Source organism: Seriola lalandi, unplaced genomic scaffold (genome assembly GCF_002814215.2).
Source record: "Seriola lalandi dorsalis isolate HSWRI2012SDOR001 ecotype SW California unplaced genomic scaffold, Sedor1 jcf7180002054524, whole genome shotgun sequence".
Classification (NCBI taxonomy): Eukaryota; Metazoa; Chordata; class Actinopteri; order Carangiformes; family Carangidae; genus Seriola; species Seriola lalandi.
Genome location: NW_019525077.1, coordinates 2,157,130 through 2,176,104, shown reverse-complemented (window position 1 = coordinate 2,176,104; position 18,975 = coordinate 2,157,130). Strand labels below are relative to the sequence as shown.

Below are 18,975 nucleotides of genomic sequence, written 5' to 3'. Positions count from 1 at the left end.
CAGTAAATACCCCGGTCCTGATTTCTTTAAGCTTTTACATCTCTTCAAAAAGGCTGGTCGCTAACAAGATTACAGGTTGTCGGGGACGGTAAACGTCATCACAGCGAACATGAAAACTCACCAGTCCACCTTCACAGCCTCGTTGTGTTTATACTCGCTCTCTAACAAGCTGTGTTTAATTTTGTAAGAGGAAAGGCTTTTGTAGAAAAGGTCAAACTACAAGTTGAAGTTAAGTGGCGGTGACGTTGAAGTCATGCAATGGCGGTGTAGTTCATTTATAGGCTAACATTAGCTTTTTACGTCTGGTGATTGTATTGAGGTTCCAAATATCATATAGTCGAGTTCATTAGTGGAGATTATCCTGCTGAAAAAAAAACGTGTCGGTATCATAAACTTGTGTTTGTTACAGTGTTTATTTTCTGCGGGAATCCAAAACCCAGTGTAAAAATCCTGTTGACTAACATCCCGGTTGGCCGACAAAAATATGTCGTCACTGCGGCACTTGTTTCTTAATTTGTATGGGATCATGACTGAACTGTACCTCAAAATAAAAGTTTTACAAAAACAGAAATGTATCCAAACTGTTTAAACCTCTTAATGTATTTCAACCTCAAGATATCAATTGTATCTGAGCACATATTTAGGCATTGCGATTTAAAAAAAGGCTATTTACGTTATTTTAAAGGTCCCATATTTTCATCTTCTTCTGTGTTTTATTCGAAGTGTTGATTCATAAGAAGATATATTTATGGTTTTAAGAACCAAAAACCATCTCATGTAGTTTTACATCTCCTCTCTCAGGCTTCTCTCTGGAGCACTAGTAACAACAGGTCAGTCAGCCAATCAGAAGAGAGGAAGCTCTGAGCTTCTCTTCTGATTGGCTGACTTTTTTCTGAGTGACCCGATAAAAATATATCAGATTTCAGGTAAAAACACTCAGAGAAACCAAATCCTGCAAGGTTTGGATGGTGGGTCCAGGTGGGCGGGGCTTGGTGACTGCTTTGTTGTGACATCACAAAGTTCCAGAAGTCCTGACGGCTGGTTTTAAGGCTCAGTTTCTGAATACAGGCTGTGTGCATTTCTCTGTGGACTGAGGCTTTGATACTTTCACAGTATTAATATAGAAGCTAGACCTGATCTATAATCACACTACACATGGACAGACCTTTATACTATATGGGACCTTTAAAAGACAGAAAACATTGGTAAAAGTTTCTGTGATTTTATGCACAGATTTGTGGCTGTTACAACACACACATACTGCATTTGTCTAATGAAATCCTGCAAAACACAAACTGTACATTTATATAAAATGTAAATATTTACTTTTTTGCGCAGTAAGTGAAAGTTGTAAACCAACAGTTATGTACATAGAGGATTGCATCCAAGTTTTGCTACTGAATTTCAGAAATATTGATCTTGTCTTAGATGGAAAATGGTACCAAGACAGAGACAATATTTTGCCTTGTGTGTGTTTGTGTTGTTTTTCTGGCATTTTCTTTGCAACGCTTCAGGTTTAGAAATGACAAAAAACCTGGATAGATCTGAGTCTTGCATACTTTTATTCATGTCTTTGAATGCTTTGTAAGGAGGGTCAGAGCTCAGAGGGGGGAAGACCTTTAAACAGTTCACCACACCTTCACATCAGTAGTGACAAATGTGCATCACAGATATAAAGACCATCAACATGTCGGGGCTTCAGTCTCCCTATCCCAGACCACACCTCCACAAGATATGCAACATACAGAAAATAAATAGATGCATGTTAAAGGTCATTTCCATATACAAATATATTTTATGAAGCTTATTGTACAAGCATTTCTTTTTTTTTCTTACCTACAGCGTAACATTTACAAGATAGGATTGAACAGTGAAGTAGAATAACCTCTTATAAACTGCTGATATACTGTCCTGTATATACGTGTCTGTGATACCTGCACTCCAACAGACGTTAGTGAAGTTCAGACCTGGGTCGAGTCTCAACTGTAGCAAAAGCATAGGCTCCAAAACAAAACAAAACAACAACTGGTCAGCAGGCGTCATGTCTGCAGTGTGTCAGGCCACTCAACTCTGCAGCGTGCATTGCTAAAAATCTGTATTGGCACAAGATGAGGGAGCACAAACTGGAAAAAAAAAGTGTCAGTACAAAATATATAAAGTTAAACAATCTGCCCGTAGCTGTTGACACAAAATAAATGTCTCTGAAATATCAAAATAGTGAATTATTTGAAATACATTGTAGAATAAATTCCATTGACGATCATCCTTATCAAAAGAATATGCACTATGTTCACTCACTGTCGACTATTTTGTACCATAACAAAAAAAAAAAAAAAAAAAAAGGATTGGCAGCTGTTTGCTTTGACTTCAGCTTCATTGCAAACTGAGCTGAGATCGACCGGGCCCCTCTGACCAGGCCATGAATCAAATCAAACTTTTGAAAAGCAGAAATCCACCCATTCAAAAGGCACTTCTATCTCAAAGAGACAATAGAGTGTCATCAACATACACGGAGCTATATACAAAAACAATGTACAAGTCTATAGAAAAACAAAAGATTGCTGCTATATTTCAGTCTATTTGCTCTGGATAAATATTTGGTTTTATGAACTCTGACAAATAATGCACAGCCCGAGGCGACATGTTAACTGCTCTTCCAGATGTGCCTGCTGTTCAGAGTTGACCTGACGCACAGTACATGTGATCAAATATCACATTCCCTAATGATTTATGTAAAGTTCACTCTATACAGTAACGTTTAAAGGCTTAATGCGAACCCAGGAAAACAGATCAGCTCTCCCTGATCATTCAATATATTATATGTATTGCTCATCAGATTTGGTTTTTATTTATTAAAAAAGAAAATGGGAATTGTATGGGAACTTTTTTGCCATTGGCAGATTATACTCACACACAATGCACAGCTCATTGTTGTCTATTCTCATCTTTATTTCTCTATTAGCAGAAACCTGTTTCTGAGGCGTCCTTTCCACCAGACAATCCCGTTTACTATAAACTTGCCAGGGGTTGGCAAGCATCAGAACCTTTGGAACGTCAGAGTTTTTCAGAATAAAATATCCAAATAACTTGTAACAGTGAAAATAAGGTTTTTACACCAATTCAACCTTTAAAAAAAAATCTAAAAAAAATGTTTTCAATAAAGATGATTAAAACCAAAATTGATGAGCTTTCATGATATGTAAGGCAAAACTGATTCCAGACCAGCGCTGTGTATTGACTTGATACTGCCTTTTTTTTTTTTGTGGATAAAAACTAATTTCTCATTTTGGGTGTAAATATGATTAATCATTTTAAACATAATGTAATGACATCATGTTCTGAGCTTCGATAAGACCAAAAACAAACAAGTTCAGCCTGAAGTCAGGCTCGTTGAAACCACTCGAATTAATCCTCGATGCCTGTTAAATCCCATAACTTATTTGATTTCTCTTATCGGGTCCGACAAAGGTTTCAAAATCCCACACAAGCATCAAGTGGCTTTGAGAGTCCGGTGGTTTTACATTTGTACTTAGCCCCTGTTCAACGTAGTAGTTTCTCCTTTTGATATGTTTTATCCCTTTATCTTTCCAAAAAGCGAAATCTCATAAAGCTTGAACATTTTCTTTGGCAAAGCAACGGTGTCATGTGTGTCTCCTAAAGAAGCTCAGCATGCCAACTGCTAATGAAGACCACAAATGAAAAGTAGCTTACTCTTCCGGATATAATAAACTCTTAAAATGTGGGTTCCTGTACAACACGGGAGAAGTGATCTAAACACAGATATGTAATTAAGGCTATCTACCGGTCTACATCACAATTCTGGCTTTGGAAACCTAATATATCTCTCTATAGCAGCCAAGCCAATAATTATACAATGACTTCTCGTATAGTGAATAACACAGTGATAGTACAGACATAAATACATACACATAGTAACAAAAAACCATGCAAGTGCGAGCAGAGGTGACTTTGTGGTAATGACCAAAGACAACTTCAAGCTATGAAGAAGAGAAAGATGAGAATGACCCCCCCCTCCCCCCTCTCACCCCCGACCCTCAGTTCAAACTGAGATCATTTTTCCTGAAAAGTGATTTTTTTTTGTTTTTCCTTCAGTTTTTTTTGGTCTCTTGCGCCTCGATCTGTATTTGAATGTATCTTGATAGTGAGTTTATGATTGCGTTCACCCTGCCTGTCGCCCACCCGAGCAGCGATGATGATGATGAAGACATGAGGATAAACAGTGGCGGGAGAAATCGGAGCGTGGAGATTTGACTTTTTCCATTCCAGTTACCTTCCACACGAGGATAACTCACACGATCCATTCCTTCCCACGAACGGACCAGTCTCCTCTTCACCTGGAACAACAGGCGGTAAACTCTCCTCCAGTGCAAAAGGGAAGTTGTGTTTCAATGGGTGTTTGCGAGTGAATGAGTGTATAGACTGAGGAAAACAGGAGGAGAGAGTTGTTGTTTTGGCTGCATGTGTTGGTTTTTTTTTTTTTTTTTCTGTGTGACATTTAGTTTTATGTGAAAAGGCTTTGAAGGAACAACAACAACAACAAAAACAACAACAACAAAAAAACTATCTACAGGCGCAGGAATCTACAGTCATGTTGGGGTAGACTTTGAGCACCACGTTCTTGTCCTCGTCGAAGAAGAGGATGCTGAGGGAAGACATCTTCTCTGGGACGCAGCACGGCTCAGGGATGCCCGGGACGACACCCACTGCCCGTACTATGCTCTGGATGGTGGCGTGGTTCGACGGCTTCAGAGCCTAAAGCAAAGGGACAAAAGAGTTACTAAACTATATCAAAGATTTAAGTTTAAAAAGTACCCAGAAAACAATATAATACAAGTTTGTAGAAGCAAAAGTTTTCCTTGGATACTAATCAGTACTGCACTTTATTAGTGATTGTTTTCCATATTGGACCTGATGGGAAGGTTTTTTAACAGCTAGGGTTTTATTTTGAAAGTTCATTCTTCTCACTATCACTCAGGTCACAGAATGTGCCATTATTTTGAAAAGAAAAAAGGAATTGAATGGCATTATTTTTAACCTAAATGTTCATTGTTGACATCTGTCAAGTTCTTGGTTCTATTTTTGAGCCGCTGTACTTGCCGTAGTTGTAAATGCAGGTAGTTTTGTAGTAAAATGAGGGGTTATTACAGATGTTTCTGGTACACTCAAAACTTTTGGTTTTACCTCCAAATAAAGTGTTAATCTGGATAAACTGCTGGTGTGTTTCCAACCTGTCTGATCATCTGACAGCTCATTTGACTTTGTTGTAGTTATCTGGGCAGTCACCTTTGCGAGTACAGTTTTATTATAACCAGGGAAATGATGGACAAATGCATGAAATTAAGATGCAAGTTAAAATATTTTGGATCCCGCAGTAAAAAACTTTCACAGTTCATTTGTCAGTTAGTGCACCTATCATTTAACGCAACAATCAACAGCTGCTGGTGGATCAAAGTCTGAGCGGTAGCTCGCAGTTCCCACACATGAGCATCACCTGATCAGTTGCTTCGTGTCTTAGCAGGATCCAGTAAGTGACAGGGCTCTTCCCACACGTCGCAGAACGCCCTTTAATAGCAGCTTTTTAGCAGCTTCTAAAGCTTTGACCTGACAAAGGAGAAGCGACATCACAGGATCACAGGCCTGTCTGACTGAGCAGCAAACCTTCAGGAGAGGGAGGGGAGGGGACGGGACGGGAGGGGAGGTTGCCTTAGGCCCTAGGCCTTACTTCTGGGACTAATTACATCAACTACAAAGGCCGGTGACTCCAAGGTAATGAATTAAGTGGATGGAACTCGTGCATTCCGGCCATGTTTAAAATACCTGTGATGTTATCTTGTCACCAGGGGGCCATGAGCTACAAGAGGGAGCTGATGTTTAACAATCACTGCTTTGCGAGAGATCTGTCAAATGTGTAAAAACCCACGTGTTATGTTTCCTGCATCTGAAGAAGAAACATTTGGTTTACTTGAGTTGTTTCCTTCAAGCTCATTGCTCATAAAGTTTTATTGATTTTTGATGCAGAGATCATTCACCTGCTCTTCAGGAAGTTTTGATTACATCATCTGGAGTTTGACTGCTTTAACTGCATGTTTAGTGCAGAAGGCCTTCACCTTGGACTAATAATCTTTTATTAAATTGTATAAATTTAGCTCTGATGCATATCTTCAAAGACTTATTGATCTTAATTCCTACGATGTACTGCAGGAGATGAAAGAACTTCTACCACTGTGTCTAGTTTATCTTGGCAGCCGAAGATTAAAGCGAATGGCATACATTTCTGTCAGTGGTATTATCATCTATAATATAAGACAGATAGGCCTTGGGCACTTCTGATGTAAATGTTTTCCGTATTAACATAATACAGAGCAGCAACAGCAACAGTAAACGAGGGACTGATAGATCAGAATAGCCTCTTCTATTTACATAATGTTTACCATACTGCATGAGGAAACACACAAAATAAAATGAAGCCTTTTGGTCCACAACTTCCGCCCTACAATTTATAATCCGTTTACAATCAGTTTACAACAAGTGTTGGACCAAGGCCTGAAGTATAACCCAGGAACCTTTTCCCAGTGTCAACGTGCTGCCCATTATTACAAGCTGTAGCATACAGTAATTTTTCCCTCCTGTTTCATGTGAATAAAGTTTAGAGGCCTGAAATTCCAAAAATAAACCCAATACTGGTGGAGCAACCGCAGAAATAAACAGAATTTAGTATAGATTTACTGCGTTGAGGGATTGCTCCTGATCTGGCGACCCCCTATGGTTTGTCTCGTGGCATCCGGAACCACTACGGGACTCTGAGTCTCACCTTTGGCATGGGGAACTGGCAGGACCCTGAGCAGTAGTAGGCGTCAAACGACTTAGGCGATATAATCCATTCGCTCCATCCGATGTCAGCAAAGTCCACCTTCAGGTACCTCCGCGCGCAGTTCCTGGGCTCGTTCCACTGCTTCTTTCGCGCCTTTTTAATCGTCTGCTCGTCGAACTGCAGCAGGGGCATCTTGTGCCGCTGGTTTTTGCGAGACTTTTTCCTCGGCCGGCGGGCCTGCTTGTTTTCAAAAGGTTCATACGGACTCGTCTCGTCCCACCCGGTCGTCTCGTAGGGATACTCGGGCCCGGGAAGTTCATTGTTCTGCAGCGGGAGCAGAACGTTCACCGAGCGTTTGTGTCTGGGCTGTGGCTGTTCTTGTTCAGTGTTGTTTCGCTCACGCAGTCCCAGTTTATGGAAGGGGTGAGAAACGGAGCCCTCCCCTCCCACTGAATGGTGTCTCTGGAGGGTGGCTACCACGCTCTCTGGTTCTGAAATGGCAGAGTCATTGGCGTACACCAGGATGTAGGGTGAGCGGTCCGACAGGAGCTTCTTCCAGGGCTGGGGCCCTTGCGAAGCCACATCGATCCCAATGAGCAGCTCGTCGTGGTGCTTGGCTTGGTTGACCACGCGAGTCACGTCCTTCCACTGCCAAGATATGAAGTCCCTGTAGAGGGTGGACACGTTGATCCGAACGTGTCCGAGAGTCCTCATCTTGTTATCCACTGAGGCAAAACTCCAGATGACCATGTGGATGTGGCTGTGCCTCCGGGGCCCGTGGCGGCCGCAGCTTTTGGACCTGGAGCAGCCCTGGGTGCTGTTTTGAAGGTCTCCGATGTAATAATGAAGAGTGGCCGACAGAACGTCTTCTGACTTGGTGAGGGAGGTGAGGTTGAAAATCTGCAGCTGCTTCTTGTTGATAGTACCTGTGCATATAATGAGTATAATCAGAACACAGTTGTAGAAAACAGTTTCAAAATGTAATTATGGTCTTCCCTGTATTGACGTAAAACTGTACCTGCCACGCAGATACAGTTGGTTTTATTATCCCTGGTTCTGAGATACAGTTTGTGTCTCTAAGATTGTTTAAAAAATTGAACATAAACATCTTTTTTCCAGAAACAGCATCCTCATTATTACTGAGGACAATCCACACTGTTAACAGTTTTAAGATGGACTCTTTCCTCTGAGGACGGTAGTTTCAGGGAAGATTGTTCACAGTGAATCATCCAAAGTAACCAGGACAATGTTTCTGGAAAGACACTTTGTTTTAAATAATATTCCAGTGCTTTAAGCAACACCATTTAAATTCCTCTCATGTTCATTGTAATGGGGGTGGAGGCCGAAACCTCAAGAACCTGGCCAAATAAAACCAGAACCATCTGCCTGGCTTGATACCATTAGGGGTAAGTAAAAAAAACATGTTAGTATTTTGGGTGAGCTGACCCTTTATATGCCGTGATATACAGCTACCAGGCGATAGGAGGCAGTATAATCTAACAAACTTTGACCCTCAGTGGAGAGCGGTCGTCTTTAACAGTGTCCTGGTGATAATAACACAGCGAAGCCTCCGAGTCATTTAGAGCTTATAAGATTAAAGTTATTATAATAGTTAAAGGAGAAAACACTTGTAAAAGCATTTAAATGCAGAAGCTCACTGCGGAGGGGACACACTCTCTGTGCGGTAACAGGCAGGCTGGGCAGCTGCCAGATGTTGGCTCGAGGGAAAATCTGTCTAGACTATCTGACAGTAAAATCTCAAGGCGTGAAAACAAATGTGGCGGCAAACAATTTTGAGTTATACGCGGAGATCTGGTGCGAAATCTCTGCCTCTGGCGCGGGGAAGAGGTAACAGGTTGATCACATTTCCACGACTGGATCAACAGGTGGATTTCAGTTTCAGCTCAGCGAACTCGCACGTGAACGGCACCAATATCCACCGCTTTTATTTTTTGTCAATTATTTTGTTTGTTTTAAAGCAAAAATCAGGATTATAAAGATTTACCTGCTGAAACGTGTGGATGGGTTTTTAAAAATTGCGCACACGCTCCATTAAAAAAAAATACACTCGTTGCACTTGTAATGTGCGTATAATTCTAACTGAGTAAGACAGAAGGACACGTTACCAGATCCAGTTTACATTTCCATTATTAATATAATGAGACATGTTCGTATTATCTTTATACACTGGTAGAAATCCGCGCTGTAAACGTGCGTAAAACTTTGGATACATACCCCAGTGCGCTTTGAAACTGCGGACAGTGTTTCCGTCCTTGAAGGGAAATCCAGCCCGGTTGTACTTCGCGTAAAGCATCTGCATGTGTTCCGTCATTGTATCCTGTAAAAGCAGATCCTGGTCTTCCTTCGCCGGGTGTTTTTTATCCACCGAATGCGTAAAATCCACCTTTCGTCTCTCGGGGGTATTGTCTGTCTTCAGCATCGCGCAGTATCCAACGCACAGATAACTCCATCCGTAAAGCAGTACGACCACAAACCGAGAGTAGAGAGCCATGCTTGAGCCAAAGCGAAGGTAGAAACGGGGAAAAATAACAGTTGAGGAAAACTTAGCAGGTTTCCAGAAGTGGTCCCTATCTCCAAAAAGACATACCATCACCTGAGGAACAGTCCTCTGTGAGAAAATGATACCATCACCTCTGACACCAGTCACAGCGAGAGAGGAAGGGGGGCAGGGGGGGAAAGAAGAAGAAAATAAGAGCGTTATCCAAAGTTGTCTCTCTGCTTGTTTTAAGTTGCAGGTCTAAACGTGCAACAGGCAGTGGATGATAAAAGTCCCGCAGCGCGCAGCAGAACTAAAGCTGCTCAAACACCGACGCTCTTGGTTTTTGTATCCGAGCTCTGAGCTGATTTCGGGACCAGCAGTCAACCGTGCCCCCGTCTCAGCTTTCATTGAAGGTAAAGCATGTTGTGCTTGGTATTATAGGGCTTGTGGGACCAGCTGGGTATTCCTCTCTCTCTCTCTCTCTCTCTCTCTCTCTCTCTCTCTCACACACACACACACACACACACACACACACACACACTCAGAGAGAGAGAGAGAGAGAGAGAGTTTCCTGTTCAGGATACTTTTACGCACATTCAGCCTGGGGACAAATTATCTCATGTTATCGGGGGCTGGAGGAGGTTGTTTTGTCAGTTGATTCGAGACGGATTTTTCAAAATATTTTCATTAAAGGACATTCCATCGATCTGTTGAACTGATTTCCACACCTAAACTGCTGCGGCAGAGGAGCAGCCCCCTCCGTGCTTAATTTGTGCTCCGCAGAGCTGTGCGTCTGGGCCGCGCTGCTGAATGAAGCGGCTTATTGGCGGCATTAAAGGCTCTCTCCCCTATTTAGTTTTGTTCAATGGAGTTAAGCACACACATCCTGTACCATCACGGTCCGATCCGGATGCTGTACTGTCCCCACTCCCCACCCCCCCACACAAAACAGCCCATCCAGCCGGGGTTTAAACACCCCACCCAGCCGACTTCCACCCCCCGCCACTGGGCTTCTCTTTCAGGGGCACCCGTGAGGAAATGATTAGGGCATTTCCCCGCCCTTGGACATCTGATGGCAATAATATTAGCATGCCATGTCCTTCATAGCAGTCAACACGCTGCACGCATTTAACCCCTGCAACTGGGAGGAGACGGGCAGCACAGCATCAGTATAAACAACAGCAGTGACGTCAGCTGGGGGCAACTCAAAACAATCAATCCATAATCAGTGCACTTTTCTTCTTCTTCTTCTTTCTAATTTGTATTTAAACTAAAGTATGACGTCATAACTGCTGTGACATTATAGATCTAAAGGTATTAGATCTGTTTTCATCCAGAGTTTAACTGAGGGCAGAAATGAGATGATTTGTATGAGTTCACATTGTCATATTGCACAATATAACATGGATAGGTCTACATGCTACGGAAGTCAGCTGATGACTGATAGTTGTCAATAACAGAAAACAGTAAAATGAAGGAAGAGAAGTTAAACCGCCGTCCGTCTTCATGAGTGTCAGGATGAGTTTGAGGCCTGTTGATCAGCCCGGAGGTCTGGTTCGTCCTGTGGAGGAACTAATCCGTTAACTGCACTGAAAGCACTCGTCACTCATCATGAATCATATTTCTTGCTCGTAGGCTGATGTTTAAATCTTGACAAGAACTTTCCAGTACTATGCACTTTTTTTTCTTTTTATGAATGGAACAAACCAGATGACGAGACTGGAACTAGAACATTTGTTGAGTTGAGTTTAAACGGTCTCCTATTAAAAGATGGCTGTGGTTTTGAATGCACAGAAATGTTCCTCAACTTGTGTTTTTCTATTTGTTTTTATTCTTTTTAGTCTGCTGTTGATACCATCTTGGAAACTGCAGAGAAGTTTTCCCGTTGGCTTTGGTTTGAAGAGGGGTGACGAATGGCATAGTGGCCTACCTGCACACACTTTGGGACCTGGTCATCCCTGGCTGGGTCACCCAGGTGAAGGTGTCTGAGGTTCAGACCCGAAACAACTGACGACCCCGGGGTTTATCACTAACGATGTGTCCAGGTTGCTCCTCGAGCTGCGTCATAAAACTAGTAAAGAATGAAAATAAAACAACATAATTTGTTCTAACAAGAACAAGTTTATTGAATTAACTCTTCAGGGTTATTGCTGGTTATTGCTTGTTATTTTACATCAGGTTTAACATGCTAGACCATGTGATTCAGACTTCATCCATTGCATTGTCTGGGCATTGTTATCAGAAACTCATAGTAATGAATTTTAACCATATTGTTTCCATCACATTTGGTTCAATGGAGAACTTCACTATTTTGTTTTTTCGTCCATCTAAAGCCGCTAATGAAATGTCAAACACTTAAAGACGCCTCAGAGTTTAGAGACACCGGAACAGTGTGAATGCGACTGAGTAGTGGCTCAGTTTAGTCTGAATCCACCTCTTTACCTCATGTTGTGCATATTAGGGGCAAGTCAGGCCTCAAACTAATAAAACCACGCTTCAGTTGAAACCCCAACAGCTTAAAAGCCCAGTAAAAGAAATGAAGAGGGATATAAGCATTTAAATTACACTTTATTGTGAAATCATTAGTTTACAGACACATGATCTGTCTGGGTGCAGTTCCAGTAACTTGTTTTCTTCTTTTTTTTTTTTTTTTTTAGCTTTGGTCTTCCACAGAGGTAAGGCACATAAAAAGTGGCCTGAGTGATGCACATGCTTGTCTGTCAGTCCACCAGTATTTTTACATTTCATGTGCACATCTGCTGTTTTGATTGGTGGGTGTTTGGAGCGGCCGATGCCACTTTTCAGGGGAGCAGTGGAGCGTGCCGTTCCGTCACTATCACCAGGCCACATGAATGAGCTGCGGCCTGTAAACCGTTAAACAGCTGTGGACCAGGGCGAAATGTCCATTTGCCACCCGGTCGGTTTCAGCTCTTAACTTCCAACAGAACACAAAGCAGAGAGTGAGACAGTCAGGTGGACGGTTCATTGGTTGCGACAGACTTCGCCTTGAGGTTAAATCTGGGCTTTTTACAAAGAGGTCGAGGAAGAGATGACATTCCCAACACAATCCTTCTGTCAGATCTGAATGTGTTTCTAATCCTCGTCGGTCCAGTTTGTTTTGTTGAAACAACAGCAAAGACAAACCAGTTCTTTCAGAGTCCTTTTTAACATGAGAAGACAATTAAAAAAATATATTCGAAGACATCAAAAACAAGACAACCCAGTCACTCAAGTTAATTTTTTTTAACTCCTTAAGACTTCAATGAACTTCAACCCCACAATTCACATCTTTAAAAAAAACAACAAAAAAAAACAAAATTAAAACCAAAAACCAAAAAAACAGAAACCACTAACTAAGAAAACCCAAAACCAGACCCCCATCTTTCAAACCCCTGCTTTTAGAGAACCAGAACCCATATCCTTGTGTCACACTACACATATTGTTTCAATGAGGCCACCGGGGTCCGATTCAGTCCAAACAGACAAACAGATGCAGCCAGTGGAAGGCTGCTCCGGTATCAGAGACGTCAGAGGTTTTTCAAGGAAAGAACTAATATTTTTAAAACGTGTAACTTTCAGAAATACAGCAGAAAGGAAGCAGGGGACATGAGTACAAGGGAATATTAAATATGGCTGCCACTGTGTCAGTTTAAAGGAATAGTTCAGTGTGTTTAGCTGCAGGTAAGAGACAGTTAGCTTAGCTAGCCTAGCGCTGTTTAAAGGTAAAAAAAAAAAAAGAAGAAACAAACTGCCACAAAGTTTGCTGTGTGAGTGCATTAAACAAGCGAGATATAAAATGTTAATTAATGAGCTTCAGAGTTGCTGGTAGTTGGATTTACCTTTTGCAGAGACTAGCTGTTTCCTCTCGTTTCCTGCCTTTATGCTAAGCTAAGTTAATTTTCATATCCACTGTAAACCAGTGGCGCCTTAATGCACAGGCTAACCGGGCCTCCAACCAACCAGAGGCCTCATGGTACATGAGCCTAATTATTTTGTATCATGAGGCCTCTGGTTGGTTGGAGGCCCGACCGGGACAGGTTTGTCATCATTGTACGAAATGCTCCGCCATACTTATACTGGATTCCAGTAAAAGTGCGGGTCCCAAACCTCCATAGCCCTGGGGTCTACATTAATGTTAATGCGCCCCCGGTACAGGTTTCTAACTCTCAGAAAGCAAATAAACATATTTCCCCCCCAAAAATTTCAAACTATTCTTTTAAAGACTTTTGTTTTTCCATTGAAAGGTGAATTTGTTTTCCGTTCATCATCATAAGAAAACTGATTTTTTGCAACATTGACACTGGACTCTGTTGAGCATCTTCATTTTACAGCGTTGTGGGGAGCCATTGTAAAAAGTGGGACAAGTACATTACTGACTCAAAAGTCTACAGAAAATTGATTTATTAACAAATAACTAAGGTCCTGTAATTTGCTTGCTTATAAACACAGATAATGTTACTGGAACAGATTCCTACCATGTGCTTCAATAACAAAAACTAAAAATTTCAATCCACTAATTAAAAGGGAATCAGCTGCTAAATGTCCTCTGTACTTCCTAAATCATTTCTAAAGAAGCAGAGCTGCAGAGTTGTCTTCCATTAAAAAATGTCAGAGTGAATGACTAATATGTAAATGATAGAGCACTTTGATGTCCTGTAAAGTGTGCCCTGCATCTGGGAACATGCGGAATGCTTTAAGCCCATTACCCATTCTTCCAGTCCAACTGGAGCTACCGCAGCCTGGGGGAGGACATAAAAGCAACCCCCATCATCTTTCAAAGCTCTTACGCCTTTAATTTGTTTAGACAAACAGCCCAAAACATGCCAGGCCAAACCATGGAACGAGCCCGGGGTCCCCGAGCAGGTTCCTGCCCCTAACTAAGACTGCTGCTCAGGGAATGTCAAACAAACTGCGCCAAACTGGGCCTCGCTCTTCACTCTGCAGCATGGAATTAAAAAAAAAGAAATTGGTGCCAAGTGTAGAATAAGATTGTTTGTAGTAGTAATAGAACTATAATGTCACAAATCTGAGGTTATTTGTGAGGAAACATCCAAGTTGTCACACTATAGTCCACCCACTTCTTCCTCTGGGAATCTTCAGTTTAAAGTGTTTTTGTTTTTTACTGCAGCACCTCCACCCAGATGGCATGCATGATATGAGGGGAACAGTTTGTAAATGATGGTGCAACTACAGCAACTCAGTCAAATTAGAGGCTTCCAGTGCTCTCCAATATGTGCCATATGTATGAACGTGTCAGCAGCAGCAGCGGAGGTAGCAGCGGCAGCGGCGGCGTCTGAAGCTCAGACTGTCCTGATGTTGTGGTCGTAGATGACGACATGGACGTAGAGGTCCGACTGCAGGAATGTCCTGTTGGAGTCCTCACCGGGTCCAGACTGGAACCCAGCACAGATGTAGAGCAGTTACGAGGGCTTGTTTGGACAGTGTTAGCTATAGTGCATAATGGTGCATTCAGACTAAATGCAAAGTGAATTTCCACTTTGCTTCATCCGTGTAAATCGGTGTTTTCGCCGTGTTTATTCATCAGTCTGAATTTGGACGGATCTCAAAATGTAACGAAACATCAAGTCCTTTGCTTTTTTTTGCTCTTAATAGGAAAGTGTTTGCTCAGGCAAACGTTTTCAGGCCACGTGGATGCATCGGCTCACGGTGCCGCTTGTGCCTTTTCCGTTGACTTTACATTTACATTTACACTTCCTGTAAAAATCGCTTCGCTTTCAGTCTGAACACACCATGATGGAAGGTTCGTTAAGGAAGCATTAAGCAAATTTTGACCATGATGGCGCTGTGTCTCTAAAGCAATTACACTCCTAATACAGTCGCTAGCTCAAACATGCTTCTCTGGGCTGCATGGAAGGTGGTCTTTTCTTCAACGTAGCCAAGACATTTACGTGTATCTTCTTCAGGTAATAGCTGCTAGCTAGTCCGGCTTATAAACAAGCTAGTCGCTAACTTTTTCTCTCTGTCATTTAGTGCTGGACAGGAAGCGTACAACACCTTTCACATTACACAGAATAATTAGATTCAAAGGTAACATAAATAAAAATATCTCTTAATACAGGTTTAAAATGTGAAGGCTGCCACAGATAGAGTGTGTTAGCAATTAAACCAAACCGCAGATATCCAGAACACATCTCTTTATAATAACAGGTACATTAAAGGGGAGGCGACTGTAACTGTTCATTTTCCAAAGATGTTTTGTGTTACTTTGAACGTCCGAACTGACGCGGCCCCACCGCTAAGATGTGAAGCCGCTGCCAGCTGGGAGCATTTATTTAAGGCTAAGTGTGTCAAAAGCTTCTAGTGGGAGTGTATCCATAGCCAACCATTACACTCAATTTACACTTTTACCTCAAACACACTTGTGGGTGTCCTAATAAGTGAGGCGGTCTTCCTTTGCAAGTTCAAAAGAGCATCAATAAAAATAGACCAATAAAAAAAAAAAATTAAAAAAATGACCTCATAGACACATTAAGAGAAAATGGGAATCATTGGGTGAACTAAATGATAAGCATGTATTTAAACGGAAAACCAAAATGTGTCATTAACACTCACGTCATCTAAGTAGCTTCCTCTGTTCTTCAAACGTCAGCTTCAAGAGGTTTTGTTTAGATTGAATCAAGCCATTGTCATAACTGAAATATGAACCCCCCCACCCCCCACCCCCAACCTTCCACAACCCACTTTTTTGGCGAGGACAGAAAAAGTGGTCATGGTATGACAAAGGCAGAAAAACAAACAAACCACCCGAAATGAGTTGATGTGAGCCTTGATTCTGGAAGCTTCCCCTGCGGATCTGTGGCCACATGAGCAGCTAGTGAGCTCATGGTGGGTTAAAAAAGCCGGATGGTTCTGCGCTGCTCTGTGCCGAGCCAATGTGGGCTGAGCTGAGCTGAGCTGGGATCTGGGCACAGGGGTGGTTTGCTGTGTCTGGCTTCCTATGCCTCCTCTTGTGTTTTTAATAGACAGCCTGGTCGGGGCGGTGCTCGACCGCAGCTAGAACACTGTGCTGCCATTTTGGCGATTGGCCTCAAAAACGCAGTCCCCACAGCTCCGTCGGCAATTTCAAAATAGTTCAGCCCCACCAGCTACTTCCCTACCCCCCCCCCAGCAAAGAGGGAAACTAGAGAGAAAAAAACACCGTCTGTCAGTCGTTAGTCTTCCAGGGCCCCTGTCGGACTGCGAGTGTGGAGGAAGCACCTGTCTCGACCCCTTGATCCTCAATTCTTTGTGCAGGTGGAAAGCAAATATCTTTCCCTCCCACTGATTTCTTTCTCTCTCTCTCTCTCTCTCTCTCTTTGCAAGTGTTTCTTTTACAGTGTAGTCTCCCTCTTTAAAATTACTATCTCATATCTGGGGTCGATTAAGACTCATTAAAAACCAGGTGATAAGTAAAGTGGGCAGAAAGTTGTATTCAGTGGTTAAATCCAGAGACAGTGGGAAAAGGTCCTGGTTCGTATTAAACAAACAGGATGTTGTGGGTACGTGGCGAGTTAGTCACCTGAGCCACAAGGACGATGAAATTAGTTTTTTAAAGTTGTTCCTGTTGCAGAAAAAAAAGATTTGAAGAGAGATTTTTTTTTTTGGACCTTTCCAAAGCAAAGAGGCTCTTTGCTTTGCAGGGACATTTTTACTGCCGTGGAACAGGTGAACTGATCTAATTAGCCGGACCATTTGTCTCCCTGGGGCTTAAAAACAAAGCATGACAACAACACACACACACACACACACACACACACACACAAGAAGAAAAAAAAACCTACCATGGGGTCCACATTCAGGATCTTTTTGTCCCTCTTGTTCTTGAAGAGAAGGCCGTTTGGGTCGTCGTAAATCACTTCAAAGTTGGGGCTGGAGTTGGACGTGGACACCTGCGTCTTCCAGTTGTAGAAGCTGTAGGGAAAAAAAAGGTAACAATAATGATTAGGTGACATTTAGCTGTTTAAAAAAAAAAAAAAAACTACAGGAAAGTAGTTTTTATGTTGCTGTCTGTCTGTGTCGCCCAGACATTTGGTTTATTTTTGCTTTTTTGGGCCCACACAGACGTTGCTTAAGAGACACATTTGAAACCCATGTATTTGAATGAAAGGATGCAACCCATAGAATTCAGGCAGGGTGGGGGAGTGCTGCGGTGTGGTTTTATTTTATTTTTTTTATTTTTTGTTGTTGTTGTCAAATAAAAACAGTTGAAAATAGGTCAGCTTTAGATGAGAAACCAACAAAACCAATCTGTACTGTTGCTGACTTTGCATTCAGTCTTCTCTCTCTCTCGCCCTGTGCTGCGACGTACCTAGCGTCTTCAGAGCTCCTTACAGTAGGTTTCACTGTCTAAACAGGGGCCCTCAATATTCAGTATGGATGTAATATAATAATCTTTATTCATTTGGGTTTCAAAGAGAATAAAAACAGATAAAAACAATGAAAAACCAATACAGATTAACTAGATAAAAGTAAGTTTAAAGAGGTTTTCCTCAGTCAGATCTCAAGGTGAGAGCTTTAAAAGTAATCAATAAAATCTATTCTAAAACTAGACGAGACAAGTAAAAACACTGTTGCAGGGATCCCGGCGGGGTGAAGGCATGTAAAATAGTGGATGTAGTGGATGCAGCAAGTTAAAACAGCCAACAGTCAATTCACTTCACTTGAAATTCAAAAGCATCAGGAGTTTTGCTTTAGATTGGACTGTGATTGTCTCGTGGCCTCACTGCAACACAACACTGAAAAGAAAAGTGTTGTTCCATTTTCCAGTCATAAGCAGAGATGAGAGTCAAGGTGGGTGAGCTTTGCAAGGTGAGCATGTTTTTTTGGATTTGAAATAGGACTCGGCGACACTTGTGTTTCAGCTTCAAGTGTTTGCACATAGCAAATAGTGATGTTTTGAATGTTACGTCTCTTGGTTTGAAAAAACGATTTAAAGACTCCCTCCGACGAAGAACAGGTCATATGATGTTATATCATGAGTGACATAATCATCAACACCGTGAGTGTTTCCAGCTTGAACTTTGACAGTCCAGAACCAATGACACTCTCATAAAAACAGATTCAGGGTTTCATACGTCACAAACCTAAGGAACCAATCCTGTCAACTTGTGGGGATGAGGGGTGGGGCTAAATTCACCTGAAACTTTGTCAGTACAGAGAGAAAGAGAGAGTTAGCATTAACACAACCGCTAACACTGTGTCAGCCACTGCCGGTTACAAGCTAACAAACAACATAAACAAATAAGAGATGCTAACTACACTAACCGTTCTGATCCGTCTGCTAGTGTCTGGTTCTGGTCTCAACAGACTGAGTCTCTCTGATGTTTCCTCCACTAACCATCTTGACGCTCTTTCACCTGTCCACCTGGAGCAAGCAGGCGGTGCGCGGGGCATAAGGTCTGATCCACATTTCTCAATGAGGAACTAAGAGGAGATGAGCTTCAGACCCAGTTTTCTCTTTTTATGTGCGAAAACCAGGTTGAACTAAATTTCAATCATCAGTGAGTGCTACCTGACCATGTGGCATTCTGTTTATTCGGATCATTTTCCTCTACAATCTCACACAGCAGGAGCAGGAGGCTTTGAAACAACACGAGCAATACACATCACATTGAGGTCACGACTCAGAGTGTTTCACGGAGGG

At 42.1% G+C, this 18,975-nt stretch overlaps 2 protein-coding genes across 2 annotated transcripts in view; both read right to left on the bottom strand.

Moving 5' to 3' along the window:
- Positions 1-1,539: 1,539 nt before the first annotated feature.
- Positions 1,540-9,782, bottom strand: bmp3 (bone morphogenetic protein 3). Its single transcript, XM_023414353.2, has 3 exons — positions 9,068-9,782; positions 6,833-7,758; positions 1,540-4,773 (listed from the first exon to the last, which is right to left on the bottom strand). Exons 1-3 carry the CDS (start codon positions 9,441-9,443, stop codon positions 4,582-4,584), a joined length of 1,494 nt encoding a protein of 497 aa, XP_023270121.1. The 5' UTR covers positions 9,444-9,782; the 3' UTR covers positions 1,540-4,581.
- A 1,708-nt stretch (positions 9,783-11,490) lies between these two features.
- The window catches only part of cfap299 (cilia and flagella associated protein 299), a 76,982-nt gene continuing 69,497 nt past the window's right edge, over positions 11,491-18,975 (bottom strand). Inside the window, exons 5-6 of the mRNA XM_023414422.2 lie at positions 17,114-17,243; positions 11,491-14,725 (exon numbers count right to left, since the gene is read on the bottom strand). Of these exons, the coding sequence (XP_023270190.1) occupies positions 14,633-14,725; positions 17,114-17,243 (223 nt within the window). The 3' untranslated portion in view covers positions 11,491-14,632. The remainder of the gene's footprint in view (positions 14,726-17,113; positions 17,244-18,975) is intronic.